Below are 27705 nucleotides of genomic sequence, written 5' to 3'. Positions count from 1 at the left end.
TATTCAGATGATACCTTTAGTTATAAGCAAGTACTTTAGTAATCATGTAAGCATGTACATGCATAGTGATGTTTCAGTTCACATTTTATCACTGGCATCCTTGTGGCAGCTGTCGATATATCTGGCTGCACAGAATATGGCTGTATAAATAAGGGCAGTATTTACCAAATCAATTTTCCCTCGTGGTTCTTTAAAATCCATTTTTACCACTTCTTATTCACTTACCTTCTTCTAATAAGGAAGCTGATGCAGAAACTTCCCCATGTTTGTTTCGAGCAACAATAGTATATTCTCCGGCGTCATCAGCAAAAGTCATAGAAATTTCAAGTCTGCATTCCCCAGTTTCTTTTTTATGAATAATTTTGTACCTTTAGGAAAACAACAAACAATCCTTCTAAAAATGAAGAATTACAAAGGCAACACTTTCAAGTCTATTGTTTCCAAACTGCTGCTCCAGTTAACCCTTATTACATTGTAACAGCTAAGGTGAAACACACATCAACGTGAGTGATGTTGAGTTGGCCATGCCCACCTAGTCACATGATTACCAAGCCCCACCTACCCATCTGGTCATTAGGGCAGAGAACTGGTTGTTAAATTATTTGAATCCCACCACTGCCTCTGAATGGTTCAGCCAGATTTGGCAAAGTCTGACTTTCACATGAGGCAGAGATTCAATGGGCTTAACAGCACCTCCAAAATTGAAATGCTTTACAAGATCAATTCCTGTTCACACGTTACCTCCCAAAGGAATTCCTTTAAGAGAGAACACCCTTCTGGCCTAGACTATTTTTCCAAACTCCATATATATACACAGTATATCTTGGAAGTAATATGGCCAGTGCACTTTGGGCCACAGAGATTAAAGTTACATCATTATGCAATGTGAGAAAGACGTTTATCTTCCAATTTCAGGTCCAATCTCCTGATAATCAAATAATTAGGAACTATACCATTGGGGCAGCATTACATACCATGTTTTCCTGAAAATAAGACCTCCCCAGACAATAAGCCCAATTGGGCTGTTGAACGCATGCGCTAAAATAAGCCCTCCCCTGAAAATAAACCTCCCCAAAAATATTGCAACACAGCAGCAGCCAGGAGGTGACTACGCTTGCTGCCTCCTGCACCTTAAAAATAATAAGACCTTCCCCAAAATAAGGCCATGTGGGTTATTTCAGGGCTCAAAAGAAAATAAGACCCTGTCTTATTTTTGGGGAAACATGGTAGTAATTAATCTGTTTTATGCATGGAGTTCTTTACTATAAAATGTTAATGTACCTGTAGCCTGTAGTGATTGGAAGCCCAGCTTTCTTCCAGTAAACATGTGGCTTTGGGTTGCCCCCAACCTGGCACTCAAAAATGACACTTCCACCTTCAATTAACTTTTGTACAACAGGTTGTATGATAAAGAATGGAACTGCAGCGTCTCCAGGTACTTCTTCTTCTGCAGCAATTTCTGCCATTATTACATCTTTGGACTCCACATAGCTAGATGTATTATAAGAAAAAGTGAAAAAAAAGGAGTGGAAGTGAATGCTGTTACATTAGCTATCATTACAAAACCAAATCTGCACAATGATTTTAACAAGTACCGTTTTTCTTCGATGACCTCTTTTGCAGAAACAGCTTCTTTGGTCTCAAACTCCTCTGAGACTATTTCAAAACAAAAGAATAACAAAACTGGCATTAAGATACTTTCCAAAATGGATCACTAGCAGAGATACCCTACAAAATGCCACTGAGAAGGGCCACAAATTAAATTATATAATGATGATGTAGGGATTCACTTTGGGATATTATCCTCCTAGGAATAATTTTGGAAAAGAACAGTTTTCAAACTGACCAAGTACAAGAAATTTCTAATCTAGATTATACAATTTAGATCAAATCGTAACTTTGGATCCTGGATATTTACATATTTATAATCAGAACATGCCACTTTCCTAATTTTGATTCAACAGGAAATCATATTTTCCAAAATAAAAGTCTTTCTTGTCTTGTGCAAACCACATTGTGCATATAATCTGAATTAGGAAAGCATTAGTCCCTGAATCTATAATGCGTAATGTATTTTCCCTCATCAGCTACATTTTTCACTGCATTGCAACTCTTGCAATCATCTTGTGAAAAGTTTCATGTTCAGTTGGCTAACTAGTTTTGTATTGATCTCAGTCAAAGCAATGGATGATGACTGAATCAAATCACAACTTCTTTAAAATAGTTTAATGAAATCAGTTTTTTTTAAAAAAAAAAATTCAGCTGCTGCTTTTGCCTGATTTGATAGTTTGTCTGTGGATTGGATTTATAGGATGAATGAGTTTGTCCTTGCAACATGGTGCAATTGCTTTGTACAGTAATGAAAGAAATGTCTTTTTAAGCATGACCTATTTGAGATATTGAGAAGGATTTAGATCACATTTATTGGGTGAGTTGCATGTTTCAGTCAAGAAGAGGAGTTTACTTTGAAGGGAATAAAACATGAGCAAAATGTCTAGTTTTTTTTTTCCTTTGGGCATAAAGGCTGCCATCATCCCTAGAATGTCAGGGTGAAAAATATTTTTTCTATCCGCCCGGTGATAAAAACATCCTGAGTTTCATGACTGAGGAAGATTTAAAGTCTCTGGTCCAAAACTCTGAACTGCCACCCCAAAATGCTTTTGGATTGATGGGTATGATAAAAATTATTACATGTGTACATAAAGATACAGAAGAGTGGAATTGTGACTGCTTTATTCATAGTCTTTAACAATTCAGTGAACCCAATGAGTGGGGAAGATGACCTGTTTGTTTCTACCCATTCAACCACTTATGTAAGATTCCTTGATATTATACCTATATAATAGTATATTCAACAGACTGCCCACCCAAAACGTGTGGCCTCTGTTTCTCTCCATACTTGCCTTGTACAAGGAGGTAGCATGAAGTGCTAACGCTTCCTGCCTCATTGGAAGCTGTGCAAGTAAATTTCCCACTGTCTTCTGCAAAAGCTTCTCGGATCAAAAGGCGAGCAACTCCTGACTCAAAGGTAATTTGAAAATCAATGGAACTCTCAATGTGGTAGTCCTCTCTGTACCAAGCAACAGTGGGAGCAGGATAGGCAGAGATGCGGCACTCCAGGGTGACGGACTCTCCCTCCATAACAGTCACATTTTTCAGCATCTAGATAGAAAGCAAGAAATAATCTTGTAGTTACCTAAACAAGTTACCAGAAGTTTGGATTGCCCCACTTCATTTTATAGAACCAGGTAGGTTCATCTCAGAGGTGAGTTCCAGATCTCGTTCCAACCGTACTGGTTGGAATGGGCCCGGCGGCGTTCACATGGATGTGCGCAGTGCACGTATGCATCTTAGTGCCTCTATCTTAGCGCTTCCTTGAGCCTGCACGATGCTCCAGCTGCTCAGCGGAGCATCATGCAGGTGCTGTATGTGCCATATGCGTGCGTGAAAGGGCCGAAGACTTAAAAGACCGGTAAGAAGCTCAGGCAGGCAGGCGGGCCCTCTGGCGCACTGTACCGGAACGTTATCTGGTGCTCCGGGCAGGCTCCGGTACGCCCGTACCGGGGCGTACCACCTACAACCCACCACTGGTTCATCTTTACAAAGTACAGGTTTATAAAGCCTTAGTAAGACTACACTTAGAATATTGTATCCAGTTTTGGTCACCATATTATAAAAAGGATGTAGAGCAGGGGTGAAATTCAGCAGGTTCTGGTAGGTTCTGGAGAACCGATAGCGGAAATTTTGAGTAGTTCGGAGAACCAGCAAATACCACTTCTGGCTGGCCCCACCCCCATCTATTTTCTGCCTCCCAAGTCCCAGGTGATTGAGAGGGAATGGGGATTTTGCAGTAACCTTCCCCTGCCATGCCCACCAAGCCACAGCCACCAAGCCACGCTCACAGAATCGGTAGCAATTTTTAAAAACTTTTTGATCCTACTGGTCACTTGCTTGAATTAGCCACCAGTATCCTATGCAAAGTTTCCACTATTCATTTTCACCCACGGAATAGATTCATGCATACATGAATCTCTGCTCCCTCAATTGAACTGAATGGTGAAATTCCTTCATGCAGTTTTATTCCAGGCTGCAATGTATGTAAGAATCGGTTTCAATATCTTCTCTACTTTCATTTTCTATACACTAGATGGCAGTAGAACTGCACCATAGTTTTATGATATATATTTTTTTTAAAGTTACTCAAAAGATCACTGCGGAGTAAATCAGCCTACCTATCAGCAGAACATTGATTACTTACTGAGACTATAGACGGGGGTGTAGCGGGAACTTCTGTAGGTTTTGGAACTCTAGCAGCTTCGATCACCTAGGGAGATTTCACACAAAGTTAATTGGTGTCACACAGCATTTTGTTCAGCAAGCAGCATGCGTGAGAACAGAAACAAGCCAATGGCCATCTTGTTTGGGTCTTTTCTATTGCTTGCTCTGTCTCCAGAGACAGAAAACAATGTCACCCCAGATGGTATACAAAGATCAGCAAGAAGAGAGGGAAACCTTTAAAAGGGGGGGAAGGCTGGTGGGGGAAAAAAAAAAGGAAAGATAAAGAATGCATGCGAAGACTGGAAGGTGCTTAATGACCAACCTTGGGTTCAGCCTCTGGCATTAGTTCAACGTGTTCACGTTCCTGCACCAGTCCACCTGTCACACTCACACCTATTTCTCTTTTTATCTCAACGCCATAAAGCCTCTGATGGGTTTCAGCAGGCGTCTCTACGAAAGGGAACTGTGGAGAGATGACTTTTTCTGGCATCACTCTGGGTTCAGGAGACTTTGCAATTGGACGTTTCACAGGTTTGGTGATCTTCGGAACAGAAGTTGTTGCTAACTCTTTTTCCAAAGTAGCTATAGCAGATCCTGCTATGGAAACCTAATAATCCCAAGAGTAAAGGAAAAAAAAAGAAAAAAAGAGTTACCACCGCTAGCTACACACACACACACACACACACACACACACACACACACACACACACCTACACCTTTATGTATATATAAATACATGTAACATGTAAATGTTATGGTAAAATACGGCTTCTTTCTTGCGGCTGGTATTTGGTTCTAACCTTTCGGAAACCGCACATTATTTTTCTCTCATCGATTGGCTGTGTTTTTACAAGAAGCAATTAAGCAATACTCCCATTGGGTTTTTGAAATGAGAAATTATATTTTAATCGTTCAGTGTTGTTTACATTCATATGTTTGATGATATTATTCACATCGCCAATCGAAGTTCCTAATCTGTTATGAAGCCACAATTGGTCTCATAAAAGTCATACACCTCTATCTTTGTCCAGTAGATATAATGATAAAACTTGTCTGCAATATTTAGAACAATAGATTTTATTCACTAGAACACTATTATGCAACTAGGATTTACATGTTGCATTATGTATAACAGACGGAATATACTTGTATTTTCATGTATTTTGTCTTTCTTTGCGAGAAAAAAAGAAAGACTACAGTATCTGAGATAATATGAAGCCAACCACCATAACATTATTTACATGTATTTTTTTTTTAAAGTCATCCTCTGTACAATGATGAAATAACACAACTCTGTATTGGAAAAATGGATCGGATTAGATGGAATGGTTAGATGTTGAGACCTGTAAAGGAGGCAATTAAAATGTCAAATGGAAAAATGAGAGGGGTGAAAAATAAACGGTAAAGCAAAACCCATGTAGTTTTGGGATTATAAATATACAACATGTTAATTCCTATACAGATTTAGTATATTCAACACGACCAGCTGAAAGACAGAACAAACACTATCACTCTATGAATTATTTGATTAATTTAGGAAGTAAGAATTTGCAAATAATGCTTTACCCTTTCCAGAAAGAAACGAGTATGCCAGGCATTTTAGATCCCTTTCTCTACCTTTTCCCTTGTTTTCCAGACAGGATATTTTGAAACATGCTTGGATCATATAACCAGAGCATGCAATATCATTCGTTTTATTGATGTACCAATACAATTATAGTGGAAGGATAACAGAAGGTCATTTTCCTTCTCTTACACTCCCCCAACTCTACTGTGGAGGACCATCTGGATGCTTTAAAGGAGATTTAGAGGGGCTGCTCAGAAAACTGTTCTACCAATGGACGGCATTCGATTGGTGAACAAGCCCATTAACTTCCCTTCTATAATAAATAATAGCACGCCCCCCCTGTACTGTTTCAGTTTTAGAAATTTTCTCCTCCCTCTTTCACTTAGCCTCGTTCTATTCTGGTTTACATAGAAAAAGGAATTGGGTTAACTATTTCAGTAGAGATCTCCCTTTGCCTGACATACTCTTCCTTCTCTTCTTACCTCATAAGTATGATCAGGTTTAGGAACGGTAATTTTGGATACTGTAAAATGAGGGCTTGCTGTACGGGGACGCATGTGTTCCACATGGATTGATTTTTCAAGTGATGTTTCTGCAGTCCTTTTAATCTACATTAACCAATAAAATGGGCATTGAGAAGGTTGTGCTACTTGCCAAATAGGACAAAAAAAAAAAAGAAAAGAAAGAAGCTTGACAGCCATTGGAAATGGCTGCAGGGTTAAAACTGAGCCTAACCTGTGTTGATACGTCCATTTCCATTACTTCAGCAGCTGCAACATGTATTTTAGGAGGGATTCGAACCTCCTCAGTTTTCACCTCTTTGGTGACAACATGTGGTTCTGGTGGTGCCTCAACAACATGTCTTGTTAAAGCATGCTCTTTGTAGCCATACTCCAGAACTGCCTGTTCAGAATAAGCTTCTTCGGCATAATCTGGTTCCCTGGGTTCTCTAATGCGTGCTTGGTCAACTGCATGAACAACTGTGGCTACAGCTTCAGCCTTTTTGCCAACATCAATCTAAAGGCAACATTTGCAAAACACTGATACATTCATGACAGAACAGCTAGCATAGAGCACATAACATTCAAAAACATTACATTTCCAGCCTTGTACTAGCCAACTATTTTTCTTATTTTATATGCACATACATTGCCAATTACAATTATATACGACATTTAATATCTCCATATTTTCTGCAATCTCTGTTCATTGAGGTAATATATATCATTCTTTAACAATGTTAAAGAAATGAATACTATACTGAATGCAGACAGTCTATGTTTACATTTAATATAGAAAGTACAAACTATTCAACCATGTTAACAGGGAAGGGAAGGGAAGGGAGGGGAAGCGAGGAGACAAGAGGAGAGGAGAGGAAAGGAAGGGAAGGGAAAGAGAAAGGGAAAGGAAAGGAATGGAAAGGAAAGGAAAGGAAGGGAAGAGAAGGGAAAGGGAAGGAAAGGAGACGAGCATTTTCAGATAACCATATTATATAAATATAATAGCATGGTTGATGAAGACTTACAGACACAAGCTTGTCAGAAATACACAAATAATTTTGCAACACATATTTCAGAAAGTTCTTTATCTATTTATAACAGATACACTTAATTTCAAATGTGTCAAAATCATGTATTTGAATGTTTATTTTTTTATGGTACTAATTGATATTTCTGTCCTAAATAAATCTATTTAAAAATATACCCCTCATGGAATTTAAAGAGACTGAATTTCAAGAAGGGGTGTTCAGATTCAATCATATTCTGTTACCTGAAGTAAAACAAAGAAAAGAAGCACCATTTTCTCAATATTCTAATTGCACAACTGTAGGAACTGTAATTAATTTCTGAGATGCATATAAATTGTTCGAGAAGAACAATGCCATATGGTACTACTATTTCTTTTGTTTTTATTGCTGCATATGTTATTTTGTTTTTGGCTTGTAAATAGCCCAGATTTTTGACTTTAAGATGGGTGGCTACACAAAGGTTTAAATAAATAAATATTGGCACTGAGTCAAAAGTTTGCATCGTTTTGAATAATTTGCATTAGTAAACGTCTTGTTTCGGTGAATGCTATTCACCTGTTCTCTTTTGACAGCAACTTCTTCTCTGGTTCTTGATATTATATCTTGTTTCTTGTGTTCAATGACTTTCGGAACTATGGCAATTTTTTCAGTCTCCTGTCTTACCTGATTGTATTATAGCAAGAACATAAGTTTTAGGTTACATAATGTCTCAAAACAAACAATAGTGACAGCAAAATTTAAGAAAAAAAGATATGCTCTATTTATGGATAGAGAAAAGTTAATAGATTAAATGCTTTAGGTTCTGTCCTTGCAGAACACTCTTATTCCTGAAGCAGATAAATATTGACGCTTGGCTATTAACCGATAGTTGCATGTTAAAAAAACTGCAAGTTTAGCATATGAAGTTTTAAAGCCCCAAACACCATAACAGGGAAGCTGTGAATATATTAGGTAAAGGTAAAGGTTCCCCCTGCACATGCATGCTAGTCATTTCCGGCTCTAGGGGCCGGTGTTTATCTTCATTTCTAAGCCAAAAAGCCAGCGCTGTCCGAAGATGTCTCCATGGTCATGTGCCCGGCATGACTAAACGCCAAAGGCGCATGGAATACTGTTACCTTCCCACCAAAGTGGTCCCTATTTTTCTACTTGCATTTTTTATGTGCTTTCGAACTGTTAGGTTGGCAGAAGCTGGGAGAAGTAACAGCTCAGTCTGTTACTCAGTGCTAGGGATTCGAACCGCTGAACTGCCAACCTTCTGAGCAACAAGCTCAGCATCTTAGCCACTGAGCCACCACGTCCCATTGTGAATATATTATGGCACACCATATGAAAAGAATGGCAATTTCCCATTTCTCTTAATGAATGCAACCAGGATAAGGTATGGAAGAGTTAGTAGATTTATTGAAGAATTATGAGCATGTCAGTGTGAGAATGGGATATGAGAATGACCATCACATTAACAATGGTTCTATTCACCTTTTCTTGGATAAAGTGGGCTTGTGCTTCTTGTTTGGTAGCAACTCTCTCTGTAGTTTTTACTACTGGTGCAGGTACTTTGGGTTTGTCAGCTGTAATTACTACCTTAGGTACAGAAGGTTTCACAGGCTTCACAACTTCTTTCCTTGTCTGATGTTTACAGTAAAGACAGAGGTGTGATTATATATGTTGTGTTGCAAAAGTGTTCATTGGGACAGCAGCAAAAAGCAGACAGGAAGCAGTAAAGCGCATGAAATTACAAAGAGGCAAAAATAAGAATGAAATTCTATCCAGATTCTAAAACCACTGATAATGCGGTCTTTATACAGCTCCATATTAATCGACATGGCTTTATTATATTTAATGGAGGTGACTTAATTGACTTAAAATGCAGAAGGGGCAAGCAGATAATTTATGAATGAAATGGAAGTAAACCACAGATTCTTTTCAGTGAAAAAGCTACCCTTCTCTTTTATTTTTGAAATTTAACAAGAACATAAGAACAATCTTAGAAAACCAGGGATGGCAGAGAATGTTTTTTTTGGGGGGGGGGATTTTTAAATAAAGAGATTTTGTTCATATTTTCTGGATCAATATACAGATTGGAACATAGCTTATCTTCTCAACCTAGTTTACAAGGCATATATATATGAAAAAAATATTAAAATAATATATTATGGAATATTATCTATTAAACACATCTCTGGGATAAATTGACTTGAAATTTCAGAATGAAGTTTCCCGAAAGCAATTTATGTTGAATTGATATCAGAATTACATTGATTTGAGACAGACTAGATTCACACAAGAACATGATGTTTTACATTAATTGTTGATTTAAATCCATGTGGAACAAGTTATGGAAGAAAATAGTATTTTTTTGTAAAACAAACCAAATTTAGTTCCTAAACCTTTTAAAAAATATTTGTAAAGCTAACATTAACGTATATATATATATATATATATATATATATATATATATATATATATATATATATATATATATATATATATATATATATATATATATATATATATATATATATATATATATATATATATATATATATATATATATATATATATATATATATTATTAATTATGTCCTTTTGAAACTTCTTCTCGTTGACCCCATTGGAAAAAGATCCAGAGAGAGGAATGAATCCAGTGGGATATTTTAAAAATGAGCAAAAATAGTTACTGAATTTCAGTGGATAATTTGAATACTGAAATCCCCCCCCCTCTTCTCCTTGATATATGCAATAACAATCAGACTGAAAATCACCAATAAGCATTGAAAACCACGAGTATCTTAATAAAGAAAGATACAATCCATAAAATTTCTAGATGGAAGGCACTGGATTATTTCACATTTTTCCTTAAACCTTTTAACTTTGAAGGATTCCTTTGAGGTGGCTATGTAAGTTTTTGGAATGAATCAATGGAATGTTAATTAGGATTAAATTGATGCTTTGTTTTAACTAAATGAAGAGAACTTTTATAAAAGGGAGCAAAGTTGCTACTGCAAGTCCCAAGAAAATGAAAGAAAATAAAAAGAAATGTGAAAATAAAGTTTGCAACTGAGCAGAAAGAAAATTGTGCAAAATGGATAATATTCACCTTTTCATGAGTGATGTGCATTTCTTCCCTTCTGGTCGATATTTCTTCTCTAGCTCTTGAAATCTGTTCTTGTTGCTTAAGTAATTCAGGAGCAATTATTACCTTGGGCACAGGAACTTTTCTTATCTAATCATGTGACAGCAAAGAAAGGATTCCAGTTATCAGATTGTCTTCCCAACTTCTCTAAAAATTAATATTATTTTCAATAACAGAGTTAACTTTAAACAGCACATGGGCATTGTTCTGCAGACAGCTAGGTATTACAATAAATAAGTCTACTGAACTCCATCCTGGATTGCGATCCCATTGAGAATTGCAATTCTAGAATTGGAATATTTATATTTATTTATATTTATTTAATTTCATCTTGTTTCATTTCATTCATTCAGGATAATTTTTAACAATGTTCAACCTGCCGTATTAAATTGGTTTGCATCTAGAGCCATAATGGGTGGCTTGACTAAGCAAACAACATCACAAACTTCATGCTTTGTAGATAAGTATTTGTATCGTTGTTATCATGGAATGTAGTCCATTTTCCTAGGAGGGCAGGAGGGCATTCCAGAAGAACAAGAGACAATTCAGTTCAGATAGTTTTTATGATAGAAAGTGGGTGAAGACAGCTCCTCCCTAATAGTTCCAGTGTATAAACTGATGGCAAATAAAATGAACAGAAATCTCATTTTTGATTAGCAAAAATACCCTGAAAATATTGTTTCCATGTGTCCTTATGTCATTTCAAAGCTCCAGAAACCTGTCCAAAACTTTTTTTTGTATCCCATACTCTTGGCAGCTGACATGCAATATTTTAAGGCATGCTGCACATGCTGAATGTCAAAACTGTGGTGGGGAAATATTTACCCCATGATTTTATTTTATTTGTTGGAAAAGAAAGTGTTTCTTCAGAAGTGTCCCAAAATTGCTGAATATTTCCTTTTCTTTCTCAGTAGGCCCATGTAGACTTCTAAGTTTGTTATTTAAATAAATGATGTCAAAGCATTTACCACCAGAGAAATAAAATTTGGGCTGCATTTTCTTGAACAATTTAGACTTAGACTAAATAGACTTAACACAATTTAAACTAAACGTTTAGATTTATATACCACTTCATTGTGTTTTATAGCCCCCTCTAAGCGGTTTACCCCACCATATTGCACCCAACACAATTAGATTTGTTTGAACAAAGCAAAATCCCAGGAGTTACTAAGTTGTTGCTTCATGGTTTGTGTACAATTTTTGGAATATCCCACAATTTCAAAAGCATTTTTTCCATTCAAAAAATTGTTTAAGAAAACTAGGGTACTATTGTTTCTTTCACCTAGTTCTAGAATTTTTGGGTTCTAAGATCAAAACTTTTCTTTACTAAGTTGGCCAATGTAATTAGTCATATTTAATGTAGATACCTGATTTAGCGAGACTGTCAGAAATGACTAAATATATTGGGGATAAACCGGTATGGAAAATGTCAAGCTAGAGGAATGTCAAGTCAAGTCAAATCTTTATTACAATCATAGACAGTACAAAGTTAGAGATATCATTTCTAAAGAGGAATTTTTTAATGCATAAGAAACAAAGCAGAAATTGATGCTTATTTAATAGTGCTAATACATTTTATAACTAAAAAAGAGGAAGGGGTCCCCCCCCCACACAACTGATATTTACCTTTTCATGAGTAATGTGAATTTCTTCCTTTCTTGTAGGAATTTCTTCTCTAGCTCTTGAAATCAGTTCTTGTTCTTTAATTGTGTCAGCAGCAATTATTACCCTGGGTACAGGAACTTTCACTGCTTCTTTTCTTATCTAATTTTATGGTAGAGAAAAAAGAGTATTAATGACTGAATCTAAACAAACAATGACAACAACAATATTTCTCAAAATGCATTGTACATGAGGTGAACATAATCAGCACAAGGGCAAGGTCTGGTGTAGGATTCAAATAAATAAGCTTCAGCAACATAAGAGAGCCAGTTTGGTCTAGTGGTTAAGGCACTAGGCTAGAAAGTGGGAGACTGTGAGTTCTAGTCCCTTCTTGGGCATGGACACTGGTGAGGTATCTTTGGGCTAGTCACTGTCACTCAGGATCTCTCCCAACCCACCTCACAGCATTGTTGTTACGGGGGGAAACAGGAGGAGGAAGGTGCGTTGGATAAGTTTGCCATCTTGAGATATTTGTAAAATAATAAATATGGGACACAAATAAATAAATAACATATCATGGCTATTCAGCATGTCGACTTCTCATAGCACTTGTTATGAGGAGAGGAGAGGGGCGAATTCCCTCCTATTCACTGATAGTATACTGTGGAAATGAAGCTTGCTGATGAAACTAAATTGGCTATTCACCTTTTCCTCAGTAATCTGTATTTGTTCTTGTTTTGTGGTAACTGCTTCTCTGTGTCTCAATATCATTTCTTGCTCTCTGGTTTTTTCAGTAGTAGCGGTAATTACTATGCCAGCTTCTTTTTTAACCTATATTTTAATGAAAAGAAAAAAAGAAAGCTATAACATTTAATTTCATCAACCGTCCTGTAAAAAAAGTATACAAAATATAAAAGCAACTGAAGATAAATATATTTGGGGATAAAAGTTAGTTTAAGCTCAGAAAGGTGGAAAAAATAAATGAACTTTCAGGAAAAAAAACTGACAAATGGATTAATGAAAGGAATGGAATGGAATAACAGAGTTGGAAGGGACCTTGGAGATCTTCTAGTCCAACCCCCTGCTCAGGCAGGAAATCCTACACCACTTCAGACAAATGGTTGTACAATCTCTTCTTTAAAACCTCCAGTGTTGGAGCCTTCTCAACTTCTGAATTAATATGAATTAATATGTTTTTCATCAAGGTTATTTCATTGGTTCAAAGCCTATTTTTAAATTGCTAACCAATTCTTAACATTAACACTGGTGGATTTGGTATCATTATAACATGCTTGCTTGCAGTATTGGCCAATGAATTGTTCATTTTCTGCAAATGCCTGCATTGGCAGTATTCATGGAAAACAAGGGGAGAGTGTTATTTATTGTCACTTTGGTTTATATCTACCTGCTCCTGGACATGCGGAATGTGTACTGCGGTTGTGGCTGTCCTTTTAGCCATCTGCTCTACAGCACTTGGAAGTGGTTCTCTCACTCTGGCCATGTCAACAGCTGCAACAACGGTAGCAACAGCTGCTGTTTTGTCCATGTCCTGCGAGATCCAAATGAATGGCATGAAAAGACAGCTCATTGGAATACAACATGAGCAATAGGTGCAAACACAAGCATCTGCTTTGCCAGATTGTCCTGTGACAAAATTATAGCACAACACTGTCCAAATTAGGGGTCGGCATATTGCAGCCCAGGGGCCAAATACTAGCCCGGTGTCTGTTTTTTTTAATATGGCTTCTGAGCTAAGAATGGATAGGCAGGTAGCAGATTGCTAGGGCCGAACTTCAGCCAAGATCTTAGAGCGAGGGTAATGGAGCAAGGGAAAGGGTCATGGTGTACTGGACAATGGCAGTAGCCTATTAGCAGCCTCTTTGTTGGTGGGCCAGCACCATATAAAGGCTGCCGTGTTTCTTGGCCTGCACATCTGCCAGACAGACTCTTGGAGGCAGTGGAGGGGAAGGATCTGGCCATTTATTTTTTAAAAAAAATGTTTGCCAAACCCTGGCCTAAATAACCGGGCATGCAAAATAACAACAACAGAGGCCCTAATTTCTCCTAAGCAGACCGATTCTGTGTCAAAATCACATTGCTTTGAGAAAAACCCTCTACTCCTTGCACAGTATTTTTCTTTGGCAAGGTCTCACCTCTGTAGCGGCGGCAGCACCAATTGCCAATGTGGCTTCTGCCGCAGCAGCTCCGCTGATAGCAACCTGTTCATGCACTCCGTATCTCCCTTCCCATCTTTCTTCAGTCCTCATCTGGGTGGTGCTCGTAGTTACTCTGGTGTCTTTCATTCTGGTTTCTGAAGTGGCTACGTAGCCTTCCTGTTTCCAAGGAGGAAGCACTTCAGCCCCCATTGCTGCTGCGGCCTGTGTTTTCCGGACCAAGAGTGGTGATCTCACAGGCCTGATGGGCGACGTAGAGACTGAGAGCCTTGTAACTCCAGCAGGAGACACCGATCTGTTAACAACAACAACAACAAAGAATTGATATTGATGCTAGGGGAAGAACAGCTCACCAAAGTGATTGTGGGAAGGTGGAAAAACTAGGCCACCGGTAACCCTTCAGAATACCCAATTCCATCAAAAGTTCTTTTCTTTTCTTTTTCCTTTTTTCCCTTTTGGGGGTGGAACAGCTATATTTTAATTATCCCCAAAGATGGCATTAGCCCCTCTCTTCCTTGCAGGAGATGACAGATACCAATTTCTTTTTTCAAGGAAAGCATGATTTCAACAGGTTTTTCCCTCAACCAGATAAGGAGCTGAAAATACGACCAGAGCAACCAGAGATAAAGAGAACAACTGCATCCACAGAATGTTGGAAATCTCAAACAACCAGTGAAGAAGGCATAGGTGTATTGTACATCAATTTCTTCTCAGAACAAAACTGTCTGCCACATTGGTTTAGTTGGCACCACAAACAGGCAGCCAGGCTTTTCTGTTTCTTTTGAACTCAAGTGATTAGGCCTGGAGCCCAATTTTTCCACTATCATATCAAATTTTAAGGCTTTTCTGTACTTGCTTCGGCTGTTATTTCCACTGGATTCATGTTCAGATTTGAGGTCATTATTTCCCTCAGGGTCATCACAAGGTGGCATCTTTATTTCTTTAGTAATGGGAACTTCAGATGGAAATTGACAGCTGTTTATTCTCAGTTTGAAGTGGGAAACATATGAAATTTATGAAACTTCTTTCCAATGGATATTCAGTTACGTAACTGTAGATAACTCACAGGAATGTATAATAGCAGTGTTGGCTGCAAATATTTTGCTGCACTGCTTAAAGATCAATGTTTGCCTTGGGAAAGGCACAGTGAGATTCTCCAGATGTTCTTGAATTTTAATTCTCATCAGCTCCCGCAACTATAATTAATAACAATGAGGAATTCTGAGAACCGCAGGGCCACCCTTTACTTTTTCCTGACCTGGGCCAAATTTTACATGTGAGTGGTTTACCTGACTGGAGATGGTGTTGGACCTCTCACATGTCGTACAGGAGATGGGGACTGTCTGATTGGGGATGGTGATTGCTGGCGTGCCATCTGTACTTTGGCTGCAATGATTGGCGGAGTCGGTGATTTAGAAGGCGGGTGAGGAAGCATCCGTGGGGCTGCCTTGTGGGGCAGCTGCTGCCCAGTGGCACTTTCTATAATCATCTCAGCAGTTGCAAGTGTTCTGGCATCAAAGTGAGCTTCAATCTTCTGCAAAGTAAAGATCAAGAATACTCATGAAAATCCAGTTAAAACGCCCAGCCTTTGAAGTGGTTGGTAACACCATTTGACAAATTACCAACCTTTTCAGTTCGGGTTTGTCGTGTTGTTTGTGTAATCTGAGCAGTCGAAACAATCGTCTTTGTCTTTTTAGCGGGAACGGCTTCTTCATCGCCTTAGAGAAAAGAGAGTCATTAGAATTGGTTCTGGGAGGAGAGGAGAGGAGAGAAGTATATTTGTGGTTCCAGTTATTTATGGGTTCATGTATAGAATTGCCAAGAGAGCTGTGCAGATTTAGCCACAAATTTCCCAGCAGCTTTGCTCAACTTGAAAGAGACGTTACCCATTTATAGAAAAACACCATAAGGAAAATAATAAATAAATAACTGAATAAATTAACTCTCTCAGGCACAGATTAATAAAGAGAGCAATTCATTTCAAATTAGCCTCTTCATACTATACTAAGAATATAATGCAGAACAGTCAAGTCTAAGTCTATTTAGAAGAAAAAACACCACTGCAATTTAATGGGGACAATGCCTAGATAAGGGACCCTAAGCAAAACTTTCGGAAGGTATTTCCTTATGAAATATAAGGTATAAAACCAAGTAACCAATGGATGGCCAAACAGTCATCATCTTTTGGTCCTTCATACTTAACAGAGTGAACATTCAAAAGGGTACAATAAGCATGGCCATAAAAATATCCCTTTTTCATCAGGTTTTCTGGGCACAGGAAAGCTTTGTAAAGTTAGATATTCTTGTAATATGTTTTGGATTTTAGCCAGGTAACCACCTAATGATTTTAGACTTAGGAGCAGGTAGAGATGTGGGACACTGATGCATTTGTGTATTTCTTTTCTACTTCAGTCCTTCCCACTGGGATATCTAAATGCATAATGAGGGCTGGAATGACGACTAGGAAAACACAACTTCCCAAGTATTTGGGATCATTGAACATCACATTAAGCCATTGCATTAGCCATGGCTTGTTGCATAAACCACCATAACCAAGTTCTGTCATAATTGCAGATTAACAGAGTTGGAAGGGACCTTGTAGGTCATCTAGTCCAACCCCCCAAGCAGGATTTCTAACAAATGGCAGTCCAATGTGAATTCACAAATCAAGGTTCATTAATCCCAATAGCTGAATTCACACTTTATGTCAGAAATGATTTCGCCTTAAATAAATAAAACAAAAATGACATTATTACTTAGTGTGATGTGTAAATCTAACCTATATAGATTTAGGCCCATGTATTTTTTTTTTCTTTTACTGTGTGCACGTCAATACAGTACTGTGAGGCCTGGATTTTTGCTCCTTCACAGGCCTGCAACTGCAGTATATGCTTAAACAAATTGCTCTGAAACTACGACATCCAGCACGAGAAACCCTGGAGTGAAAAATTCAGCTGTTGATTTACTGGATTTTAGATTAATACAATGTAAAACAATTACAAATATAAACACTGTGCCTCACGCTAGCAATAAGTTAGCCTACTTGTTTTTCTTGTATTAACAGGGGAGGAAAAGAAGCGAACATTTGTTGCTGTTGCTTCGGAAAACAATCTTATCTTTTGTCACGCTGAAGTATTTATGATCAGCTGGTGTCCAGGGTGAAATTTTACAGCCACATTAAAATCACCTGAGAGAAATGGAATTGATGGATTTGTTGACAGAAGAGCAATCATTGTGAAGTTTGCTGCCTTGATGATGGAATAAAGTTTTGAAAAGAGACAAACATTCTTGGTTGACTATCTAAAGACTAGTCCTTACCTTGAATGAGCAGTTCGGCTGTTGAAGTAGCTCGTCCCACGCTATTAGTGGCATTTACTGAATAGGTTCCGGAGTCTTCTGGGTAAGCTTCTGCAATTATTAAACTGTAGAGGTCTCCTTCATGTAAAATTTGAAAATCGGGGGAGCTTTGAATTTCTGCTCCATCCCGATAGAACTTCACCACAGGTGTAGGGATTCCAGTCACTCTCACGTCAAGTCGAACTTGACTTCCTTGTCGAGTAGTCATGCTCTGTAGTCGTTGTGAAAAGTTGGGTGGCGCTGTTTCAGCTGGGAGGAGGAGGCGGAAAAGGAGGAGGTTGTATAAGCAAGAACAAACATAAGGAATATCATAGATCTCCTTCCTACTAAAGTTCTTGTGTCTGTAAGATTTAACTGGGCTAAATGGTGCATCATAGGACAAAACCTTTTGAACCAAGATACCTCAGATAGGCTGACAAACAGATAGGCCTGGGATCCATGACTACCATAGTACTGGAATTTGGCAAGTTTTATAAAATGTTTTATGATATAAAAAAATCATTTTTAGACATAATACAAAATGTCTTAAACATTTCTTGTGGTCAATTACTGATGTTTGACTGTGTTATACAGTTAAACATGGGCTACTTGCAAGGCAGATAGATTTCTGATATCTCGCTGATTTTTTTAAAGAACTTTTCAAGTTCATTAGAAACTTTGCTTCTGTTGAAGGTAAGGAATCTGGTAAGGAAATATCCTTGAAACAATGACCCAAGTGTTGCAAACTCTGCCTCTGCAAATTGACAGAGGATTTCAATTGGCAGAGAGGCTGAATCCAAAACTCTCTGGAGCCAATTACCTCCCAAAGACCCATTAGATCACACAGGGCCGGCCTCCTCCGGGTTCCATCTACCAGCCAATGCCACCTGGCTACGACCCGGGGGAGGGCCTTCTCTGTTGCAGCTCCGGCCCTTTGGAACGAACTCCCTGCGGAGATTCGGACCCTCACCTCTCTCCCTGCTTTCCGAAAAGCCGTTAAAACCTGGCTGTGTCGTCAGGCCTGGGGTTGATGAGCTCCCTTCCCCTCTCGACAGGTGTGGTTGTTGGTCATTTTAATATGTGTATTTTGTACTTGTATGTTTCCCCTTCCCGTTTAAGTTGTTCGCTGCCCTGAGTCCCTTTTAGGGAATAGGGCGGCATATAAATAAAATAAAACTTAAACTTAAACATATGTAAGTTGCCTTGAGAGACCGCCTGCTGCCAATTACCTCCCACAGACCCATTAGATCTCACAGGGTTGGCCTCCTCCGGGTTCCGTCTACCAGCCAATGCCATCTGGCTATTACCCGGAGGAGGGCCTTCTCTGTGGCAGCTCCGGCCCTCTGGAATGAACTCCCCGCAGGGATTCGGACCCTCACCTCTCTCCAGGCCTTCCGAAAAGCCGTCAAAACCTGGCTTTGCTGGCAGGCCTGGGGGTGATGAGTTTCCTCCCCACTCGACATGTATGGTTGTGCAGCTGTTGCTTATTTTTATTATTTGTATTTCATTTTTTATGTTCCCCTTTTTTCCCTTTTGAATTGTTTGCCGCCCTGAGTCCTCCCAGAGAAGGGCGGCATATAAATAATAAAATTCCATTCCATTCCATTCCTATAATTCTGAAAATATGGGGCAGAATTTAAAAAAGGCACACAGAGGTAAGGTTTTCTAAACGTTAAAGCGACACTTTTATTGAAATAGCAAGAGGTAGCCAGAGGCAAGATCTGGGTTGTTGGACCCTACGAAATAAAATAAAATAAACATAAACATAAACATAAAGCAGAATGTGGACATATAAGTTTGATTGTTTATAGAAATACATATAAGGCAGTCTTCATATTTACCATTTATTTACTGGCATTATTTGCAATTAAATGCTAATATTGAGTGGTATGGTAGATTTTTAAAAACCTAATAAGTAACCATATTTGCTAAGTCACAAAATTGAAGGGGAGAACCTTGTTTAATGTGATCTCTTAATACATTTTATCAATTTAATCTCCATCTTTGTAGAGACTATTCACCAGTTTTAAGATGAAAGATTGAAAGTGCCAACTGCAACTGGTTCCATAGCTACAACCTACCAGTGACAAGTAGTTCTGCAGTACTTGTGGCTTGTCCAGATCCATTGGTGGCTTGTAGGGTATATCTTCCACCGATATCTGCGGTCACGGCGGGGATCACAAGTTTAGCGCGGCCATCGCTAAATGTGATCTGCGCACCGGGCAGAGTTGCAGTAGAAATAACCTGGCCATCCCGATACCAGCTCACCTCAGGAACTGGGAAACCTTGAGAAGGAGAGTAAGTAAAAGTAAATACTCATAAAGTCCAATTGGCATCAGTCCTAAAATACCACCAGTTTTTCCTAGTGTATATGTTATAGTTGCTAAAGTATTCTATTCTATTCTATTCTATTCTATTCTATTCTATTCTATTCTATTCTATTCTATTCTATTCTATTCTATTCTATTCTACACTACTCTACTCTACTCATTCCATTCCATTCCACTCCACTTCAGTCTACTCTACTCATCCCATCCCATCCCATCTCATCCCATTCTATTCTATTCTATTCTATTCTATTCTATTCTATTCTTGTGTAATATTCAGATCTGCTTTCTTCAGGATATAGTTTGCTGCTCCTTCCTCTGAATATCTGATAAAAAGAAGTATTTATATTCTTAGATGGTATTACTGGAGAAAGAATATATTTTAAATGCCCGATGCTTGTGAAGGAAAGATATGTAGGCAGAATGATAAAAGATATACTTTTTGTGATTTAGGAGGTCAGATTTCAAGAGATAAAAATGTTCATAGAGTTTTGGTGCATTATAATAACCAAGCGCTGAATCATTGTCAAATCTGTCCAACATAATGAGTAACTTGGGGGAACAAGAGATTTATAACCTTGTGTAATATGAGTTGGAGTTGCCATAAGATTGCAATGGTTGAAAGGTTGGGTTGAAAAGCAAAGCAAGAGAAACTCAGTTCTACTTCACACATCATGCTGAACTGTACTTGGTTTGCTTTTGGTAATGATATGTGACCCTACTGACTATGTTTTAGAATTATGAACAAATGCAATCACAGTTTCAGAAATTGAACCTCTCGCTGTAATGTAAGGCAAGTATTACCACCAGAGGTAGGTTCCTACCGGTTCGCACCAGTTCGGTAGAAGCGGTTCGTCAAATCTACCGAACCGGTTAGAAGAGGTTCCACCAGTGGACCCAGAAAGCAGGTCACACCTACAAAAGAGGTTCCAAAATTTTTTGAAACCCAACACTGATTACCACAGTTGTCTACTAAGATCACTGTTCGATGAAGCCCAGGGAATGTGGTAGAGGGATTTTACTTTGAGAGATACAAGGAAGAGTATGGTTGGATGAAAAATCTGAACCATGATTACTCCATTCTAGCAATAGAGTGCTTAAGAGTCTAAGAGTGCTATGGCAATAGCAATTAGCATAATAGCAAAGTAGAGTGCTAGAATCTAAGCATTTAAGTCTACACAACTTAAAGATGCCAAGGTTGAGGAACACTGATCTCAAGGTTGTTTAAGATGGGGAAATGAACCAAATAGAGAAAGAAACAACTTATTTTTTTTCCTGTCAGATTGCTCACTTATATTCTCAGTTCCATACTTCCATATTCAATTATTTCCCTTGCTAACTTTTTCTTCTCTCAGAATGGCAATAAAGACTTGTCAAAAAACAGCAGTCAGTGGAGAGAGACACTACTTGGAAACCATGATTTCCATATGAATGGGGAGGATTGACACATATTTGATGCAAAGTTCTATGGAATTTATCAATGTTTTATTTAAAAAAGGAAGAAATAAAACAAAATATTATGTTTAGACAATTTAAAGAAAGGACAGAGGGCTGCCTTATATTTTGTCTAAATCTAATGATAGAAACAGATTATATTTTCCTATGAAATCTTCTGGGTAGCGGGATATCAGTATTAATTTATGGTCCTCTTTCTATTAGGTAAATATTGTCACTTTCTAGCAGTACACAATTTAACAATAGTATGGACTAATTTCAGTGGCATGTTCTAGAAAGTTTTAGGGTCAATATCATATATTTGTATGTTTAAAAAGTGCTTTTCAATAATCTACTCCCAAAATGCTGTAACGACATGAAAAGAAAACTTACATAAAAAGTACAATTGGAGCATATAACATTAAGATATTTTAAGCCACAACATTTCGGTCAATTAAAACTTTCAGGCACCCACCCCAATAACGTCAAATAGTCATGACCATAACAGATAGAGGACCCATACAGATGTACAAAATGTACATCTGACCATAACAGATAGAGGACCCATACAGATGTACAAAATGTACATGTATTTGAGTACAAAACTACTCAAATAATATAGAAAAGCAGAAGGATCTGGTTTAAACTTCACAAGTGCATACATGAAGAGTGTCTATGTCCATGTGTATGTGTGTGCACCTCATGTATTCCGTCCACTTAATTGTTGTTGAACCTTCAGTTGTTCTGAATTATGGTTGTGGACATTATTCAATTGGGAAAAATGTATCTGCACACAAAGGCGACTTAGACATATGCCAAATTGCAGAAAGGCTTGGCATGTTGAAGTACATACAAGGCCTATCTCAAGAATCTGAGAAGCCTAGGACACATGTTTATTTGTCCCCTATTAAGTACGGTAGCCATTTTCCTACTTAATTCCCACAACGTCCTTTATTTTTTTTTCCTGACGGAGAGAAATCAAAGGAGAAACATCAAAAGTAGGGAAGTAAATCCCATTCACTGAAATAACTCTTGGGATTTTAAGTGATCATCATATTTTGAATATGAAAGCTTTGATTGGCAAATATTGATTCCAATTATCATTTCAAATTCTGAACTAACCTTTGGATAAAACCTGGGCAATTGATTCTTTTTATAATATATACTGTATATCTATATATCTTTTGAAGTTAGTGATAGGCTAAATTTGCTTCTGCAACTGCAGCATGTGGAGCATGGCTAATGAGTATTACCCTTTCTCTGATATCTTATAATTTCCAGCTCAGAATAAATAATTGAAGTTAATATGATTCAGAGAACAAAGCCAAACAGCTGGGATTTCAAAGTAAGGTCTATACCAGAGACCTTTTTAGAGGAAGCGAGCCCTGCCTTGATTCTTCATTACTTAAATTCTGCTCGTTGTTCATTGTATCATTACAGCAGCCAAGTTAATATGCATATTGTTTTTCCTTGGTGAAAATAGATATATTGTCAGCATATAATCCAAATATGCATATGATATAATGTTGGTGGATGTTCTGAATCAAGGAATACACTATTTTTATATTGTATTCAATTTCTATAATATGGTTCTTAACGTAGAAATATGTGGGCTGCTATGAAGCACAGTATGATCTCATTGGCCTGGAAATAATTGCTCCACATCTAAAATACATCTTGCTACCAGTGGCATCACAATCAAAGTTTTTTTTAAGCACACACAAAATTGGTGCACATATGAAAGAGATAGGACTTTTAGGCGACAATAACTATAGTTTGTTGCTACCATTCTGATATAAGCTGGAAAACATTATATACTGCATATAGATAAGTGGTGGGTTCCGGATCCTGTTCCAACTGGTACGGTTGGAATGGGCCCGGCGGCATCCACATGGACGTGCGCAGCGTGCACATGCGTCGTACTGCCCAGCGATGCCTCTGTGAGCCTCCGAAATGCTCCAGCTGCTCAGTGGAGTGTCACACAGGCACTGTATGTGTTGTGTGTGTGCTCGTGGAAGTGCCGAAGACTTTAAAGACAGGTAAGGAGCACGAGCAGGCAAGTGGGCCCTCCAGAGCACTGTATCAGAACAGTACCCAGTGCTCCGGGCAGGCTCCGGTATGCCCATACCGGGACATACCACCTGTAACCCACCACTGATATAGATTCAAGTCTTGAGCCATTTCAAAAGTTAATGCTAGCTTACAATTTAAGAGTCAGGAAATGAACTCCTAATGGTTCATGATCATTATTGCTGTGATCCACAAGCTCACCCTGAGATACCATTGTTTCCACTTGGCATCCATCAGGGCTCCCATGTTTGGGTTGTAAATATTTAGAGGACCGCTAGCTGGGAAAATAATCTGCATGACCATGCTTCCACCTATTGGCCATTTGGAATTTGTGGTCTGGCTATGCTAATTTTAGTCTTAGAAAATAAAACCTGTGACCCAGGGATGGGTTCCTGCCAGTTCCAACCTCTTCTATAGAAGAGGTTCCACAAATCTACAGTGCCGTTTAGAACCGGTTCCAGCTCCCTACCCCCGCCCGTCTGCACATCATCAAGATGAAGAGCGAGAGGAGGAATTCTGGGAGTTGAAGTCCACAAGTCTTAAAGCTGTCAAGTTTGAACACCCCTGGTTTTTTTTTTCTAAACGGTTAGGGGTGCAAGGGCCTTGTAACTTGACAGCTTTAAGACTTGCATGCTTCAGATTCCAGAGTTTCTGAGCGAACGTTTTGGTTGCTAAGCAAGAGCGTTGTTAAATGAGTTTCACCAAATTTTACAAGTTGGCTACGTCCACCCAGTCACATGACTGCCAAGCCACTCCCACTCGGTCACATGGCCGGCAAGCCACTCCCACCTGGTCACATGGCTGGCAAGCCACTCCCACAAAGCAGGCAACATCTACAGAAGAGGTTCTAAAAAAATTTGAAACCCACCACTGCTGTGACCGTAGCCCAATGATTTATTTGCAAAATACAAAGGGGGGAATATGAGGTGAATGTTAAGTGGGGAGTAGGGAATAACGGCAACAATTTAACTTCTGGTAAATTGATGTTTTGAGCATGGCCATGCCCAAGGTAAATGCCATTTTCTTGGTGTGTCCATAATATACTGTACTGTCAAAGTGCAAAATGCATTCATTGACTCCATACTCCCTGACCTACCCTTATGTACTGATGATTTCCCAGTCTTCAAATTTATACAGAAGCAATAATTGATCTCTTCCCCCAATGATATCTTCTTTTACCTCTCTAATATACAACTGATGAAGCTTCCAGGATAGGAAGTGAAATGTTTTTCCTCAAAAAATCAGTCCAGTTGCCATAGTTGCCTGATACAACTACGATCTGAATAACTGAGAATCTTTATAGACATTTGTTTAATAGAGTCCTACCCCTACATCTGTCTGTCAGTTTTTCTAAAGCCCCAGAAAAGCTGCCCTCATAACCATTTTTGAAGATCTCAGCCGCAGGAAGGAAAACAATAACCATAAAAATACATGGACACTCACCACTAATATGAGCCTCAAAGGTTGCGGCACTACCCTCCAGTGCCACAACACTTTGTAACGGCTGCGTAAATGTTGGTGCTTTGCTTGTCATTTTTGCTGGCACTCTGGAATTAAAGATAGACATAAAAATAGAGGGTGAGAAAACAATTTGTGGAAAGCAACAGGCATAAAAAGCAACATAAATAGGTGGTGTTGTAGAGGGATTGTTCTACTTAGATTAGATCTGTGGCTCTTGAATGGGTCACTTTTGTTAATGCGCCATTTACAGAAATTTAACCCATTAAATTGTTTTTCTATACTGCCCATCTACTGATTAATACAGACGTAACAAATTGTCAATAGTTCAAACAAGCGACAGAACAGAAAAACTGTGTCAATAAAGAGGTTACTTTTTAATGTTGAATTTGCCATATCTTTATATATAAACACTTCTTGTTTTGTTTGTTTGTTTTGTTTTATTTATTTATTTCTTAATCCCCTCTCAACTGGAATTGGACAACAAAACCCCCCAAATGGTTTGAAAATTGGAATTTATTTTATTTTCCTACTAAATAAAAGCATAATAGAATGATTTTTTTCTTAAAATAAATTATTTGAAAAGTTTCCCTTTACTGTGGAAAAATGGTTTTGGTAAGAGGCCATTACAGAGGAAGGGAAAGGAAAAAAAGGGAAAGGAAAGGACAGGAAAAAAGATAAGAGAAAAAAGAAAAGAAAGTAGAAAAGAAGAAAAGGAGAAAAGAAAAGAAGAAAAGAAAAAAGAAAGAAGAAAAGAAGAAAAGAAGAAAAGAAAGAAGAAAAGAAAGAAGAAAAGAAGAAAAGAAGAAAAGAAGAAAAGAAGAAAAGAAGAAAAGAAGAAAAGAAGAAAAGAAGAAAAGAAGAAAAGAAGAAAAGAAGAAAAGAAGAAAAGAAGAAAAGAAGAAAAGAAGAATGCAAAAGTATAAGCAGGGCAGTTGAATCTAGGAGAGAGGGAGAGAAGGCCAAGTTTGAAATGTGAGCTTGGCTATAAGATAACAACTGACATTGATGGTTTGAACAACTGCAGGAAAGTACAAAATCAGTAAAACTATACTTTGTCCAGTATAATATTTGTTGCTAACACAATGTCCCCACTCTCTTGTAAACCACAAAAAGATATCTATATATATCCAAACAAGAATAACTAATTTTATTGCAAAATGTTTCTTAATATGGATGCCCATCAGTGTCAAATCAATTTATTCTGTTATATTAACTGAGTACTAAATGTTAACTTGATATTTATTATGATTTATAATATAGGATTCTACAGAGTCAAAGGGGGTTATGACAGCCAAAAATAGAATTCCAGTAATGTCAATGATTTATGTGAGGCCTATTTTTCTTGGCCACCTTAAAAAAATTGCTATGGTTTTAAGTTTGGAATAATCATAGCGTAAGATGAATATATAGATAGATTGTGGGTAGGGAGGGAGGGAGGGAGGGAGAGGGAGAGAGAGGGGGGGGGAGAGGGAGAGAGAGCATGGCAATATATTGCCTTATTAAAGCATAATATACTAAATGAAGCCATTCTTCTATTTAAGGTTATTGGCTCCAGATTTTGTAGTGAAATTTTTACAGCAATATATTTCAGTTAAGTTAGCCCAATCTATGCATATTATGTACTTCACCCAAAATTAATCAGCCATATATCCCAGCTAAAAAAAAAATTAAACCACACACCATCCCTTCCAAATTGTTGGATGAATTCACTATTTGTGGGTATTTCAGGCCTCTTCCCCTCCCCCCCCCGCAACTTCCACAAAAAGATGAGGAAAACATCCTATTATTCAATTGTGATCTTATACGGCTTTTGTATTACTAGCATTTCAAAGGTATGCCTCTGAAATGTCATAGTCCCAAAATAACCATCCCAGGTTTGAGTGACAGGAGGCAAGTGGTCCAGAGCTGCGATGTAATGGATATGGCAGCAGCTGATTCCCTTAAAAAGTCATCGGTGCCTAGCCTCGGCTATGTGGCTTTATCAGAGCTATTCTGGGAACGTCTAGGTTTATCTGCAAGTAACATAACCTTCAACACTCTTTTGGAAGGATTAAAAGTTAACCCAACGTTTGAAATAACTCTGTAAGCGCATTTTAAGAAATGATCACCACCAGCTGCAAAGTCCTAAGAGTTCACAAACAACAGGCATCATTTCATTCATGGGAAAAGTGCATTCCCCCAAAATAAATCTACAAAGAGCTACAGACTTTTACTCCATCTTCCACCACCACCACCCCCATCCCACCCCAGCCTGCCCCATCCCACCCCACTGCATGCCACCCTGCAAATAGGGCTGTATCTAAAACAATTAAAGTGCCCCAGAGCTTTCTTGACTAAGAGAGATCACTCAATTCTTGCAAGCATGCTACTAACCTGATTTCACAAGAGTGCCTAAGTGAAGCGGGCTAAGCCCAAACGGATGTTTCTGGAGCGACGTCCTTATCCAGAGGATGATGTTAAACAATCCCAACATGAGAATGGTTGAGCCTCTAGCCCTTAAAAACAAAACTACACGGTCGAGACGGTGTAGTTTTGTTTTCTTTGCAATCCCTACACCCGAGGCGAGGCTGGGAATGCACGACTGCTCAAAGGGGCAAAGATGGTGGTTTAGCTTTTTATACTCCTGATCTGCTGACAGGTCTGCCTGTGTCATTTCAGCATCACTTCCCATTGGCTTTCGGAAAGGAAAGCCTTGGGAGAAGAGGGGGTGGGGTGGGGCAGGGTCCACTTGGAGCAATAGGACCACCTGTTCGTCTGATTGACACATCTAATTTTGGCCATGCTGAAGAGGGAGC

General features: G+C 38.4%; 1 protein-coding gene across 1 annotated transcript in view; it reads right to left on the bottom strand.

The window, feature by feature from the left end:
• The window catches only part of TTN (titin), a 310344-nt gene extending 282863 nt beyond the window's left edge, over window positions 1-27481 (bottom strand). Inside the window, exons 1-21 of the mRNA XM_087705592.1 lie at window positions 27284-27481; window positions 24893-24996; window positions 19700-19903; window positions 17601-17888; window positions 15909-16000; window positions 15572-15816; window positions 14262-14577; window positions 13514-13657; window positions 12814-12939; window positions 12133-12270; window positions 10471-10596; window positions 8850-8999; window positions 7929-8036; window positions 6581-6862; window positions 6328-6453; window positions 4601-4885; window positions 4259-4324; window positions 2904-3162; window positions 1596-1656; window positions 1282-1491; window positions 226-368 (exon numbers count right to left, since the gene is read on the bottom strand). Of these exons, the coding sequence (XP_087561718.1) occupies window positions 226-368; window positions 1282-1491; window positions 1596-1656; window positions 2904-3162; window positions 4259-4324; window positions 4601-4885; window positions 6328-6453; window positions 6581-6862; window positions 7929-8036; window positions 8850-8999; window positions 10471-10596; window positions 12133-12270; window positions 12814-12939; window positions 13514-13657; window positions 14262-14577; window positions 15572-15816; window positions 15909-16000; window positions 17601-17888; window positions 19700-19903; window positions 24893-24983 (3460 nt within the window). The 5' untranslated portion in view covers window positions 24984-24996; window positions 27284-27481. The remainder of the gene's footprint in view (window positions 1-225; window positions 369-1281; window positions 1492-1595; window positions 1657-2903; window positions 3163-4258; window positions 4325-4600; window positions 4886-6327; window positions 6454-6580; window positions 6863-7928; window positions 8037-8849; window positions 9000-10470; window positions 10597-12132; window positions 12271-12813; window positions 12940-13513; window positions 13658-14261; window positions 14578-15571; window positions 15817-15908; window positions 16001-17600; window positions 17889-19699; window positions 19904-24892; window positions 24997-27283) is intronic.
• Window positions 27482-27705: the final 224 nt, after the last annotated feature.

The sequence above is a fragment of the Thamnophis sirtalis genome, unplaced genomic scaffold, assembly GCF_051295495.1.
Source record: "Thamnophis sirtalis isolate CommonGarterSnake01/CBP01778 unplaced genomic scaffold, rThaSir2_p1.2 scaffold_1, whole genome shotgun sequence".
NCBI lineage: Eukaryota > Metazoa > Chordata > Lepidosauria > Squamata > Natricidae > Thamnophis > Thamnophis sirtalis.
This window is presented reverse-complemented; position numbering and strand designations above follow the sequence as displayed.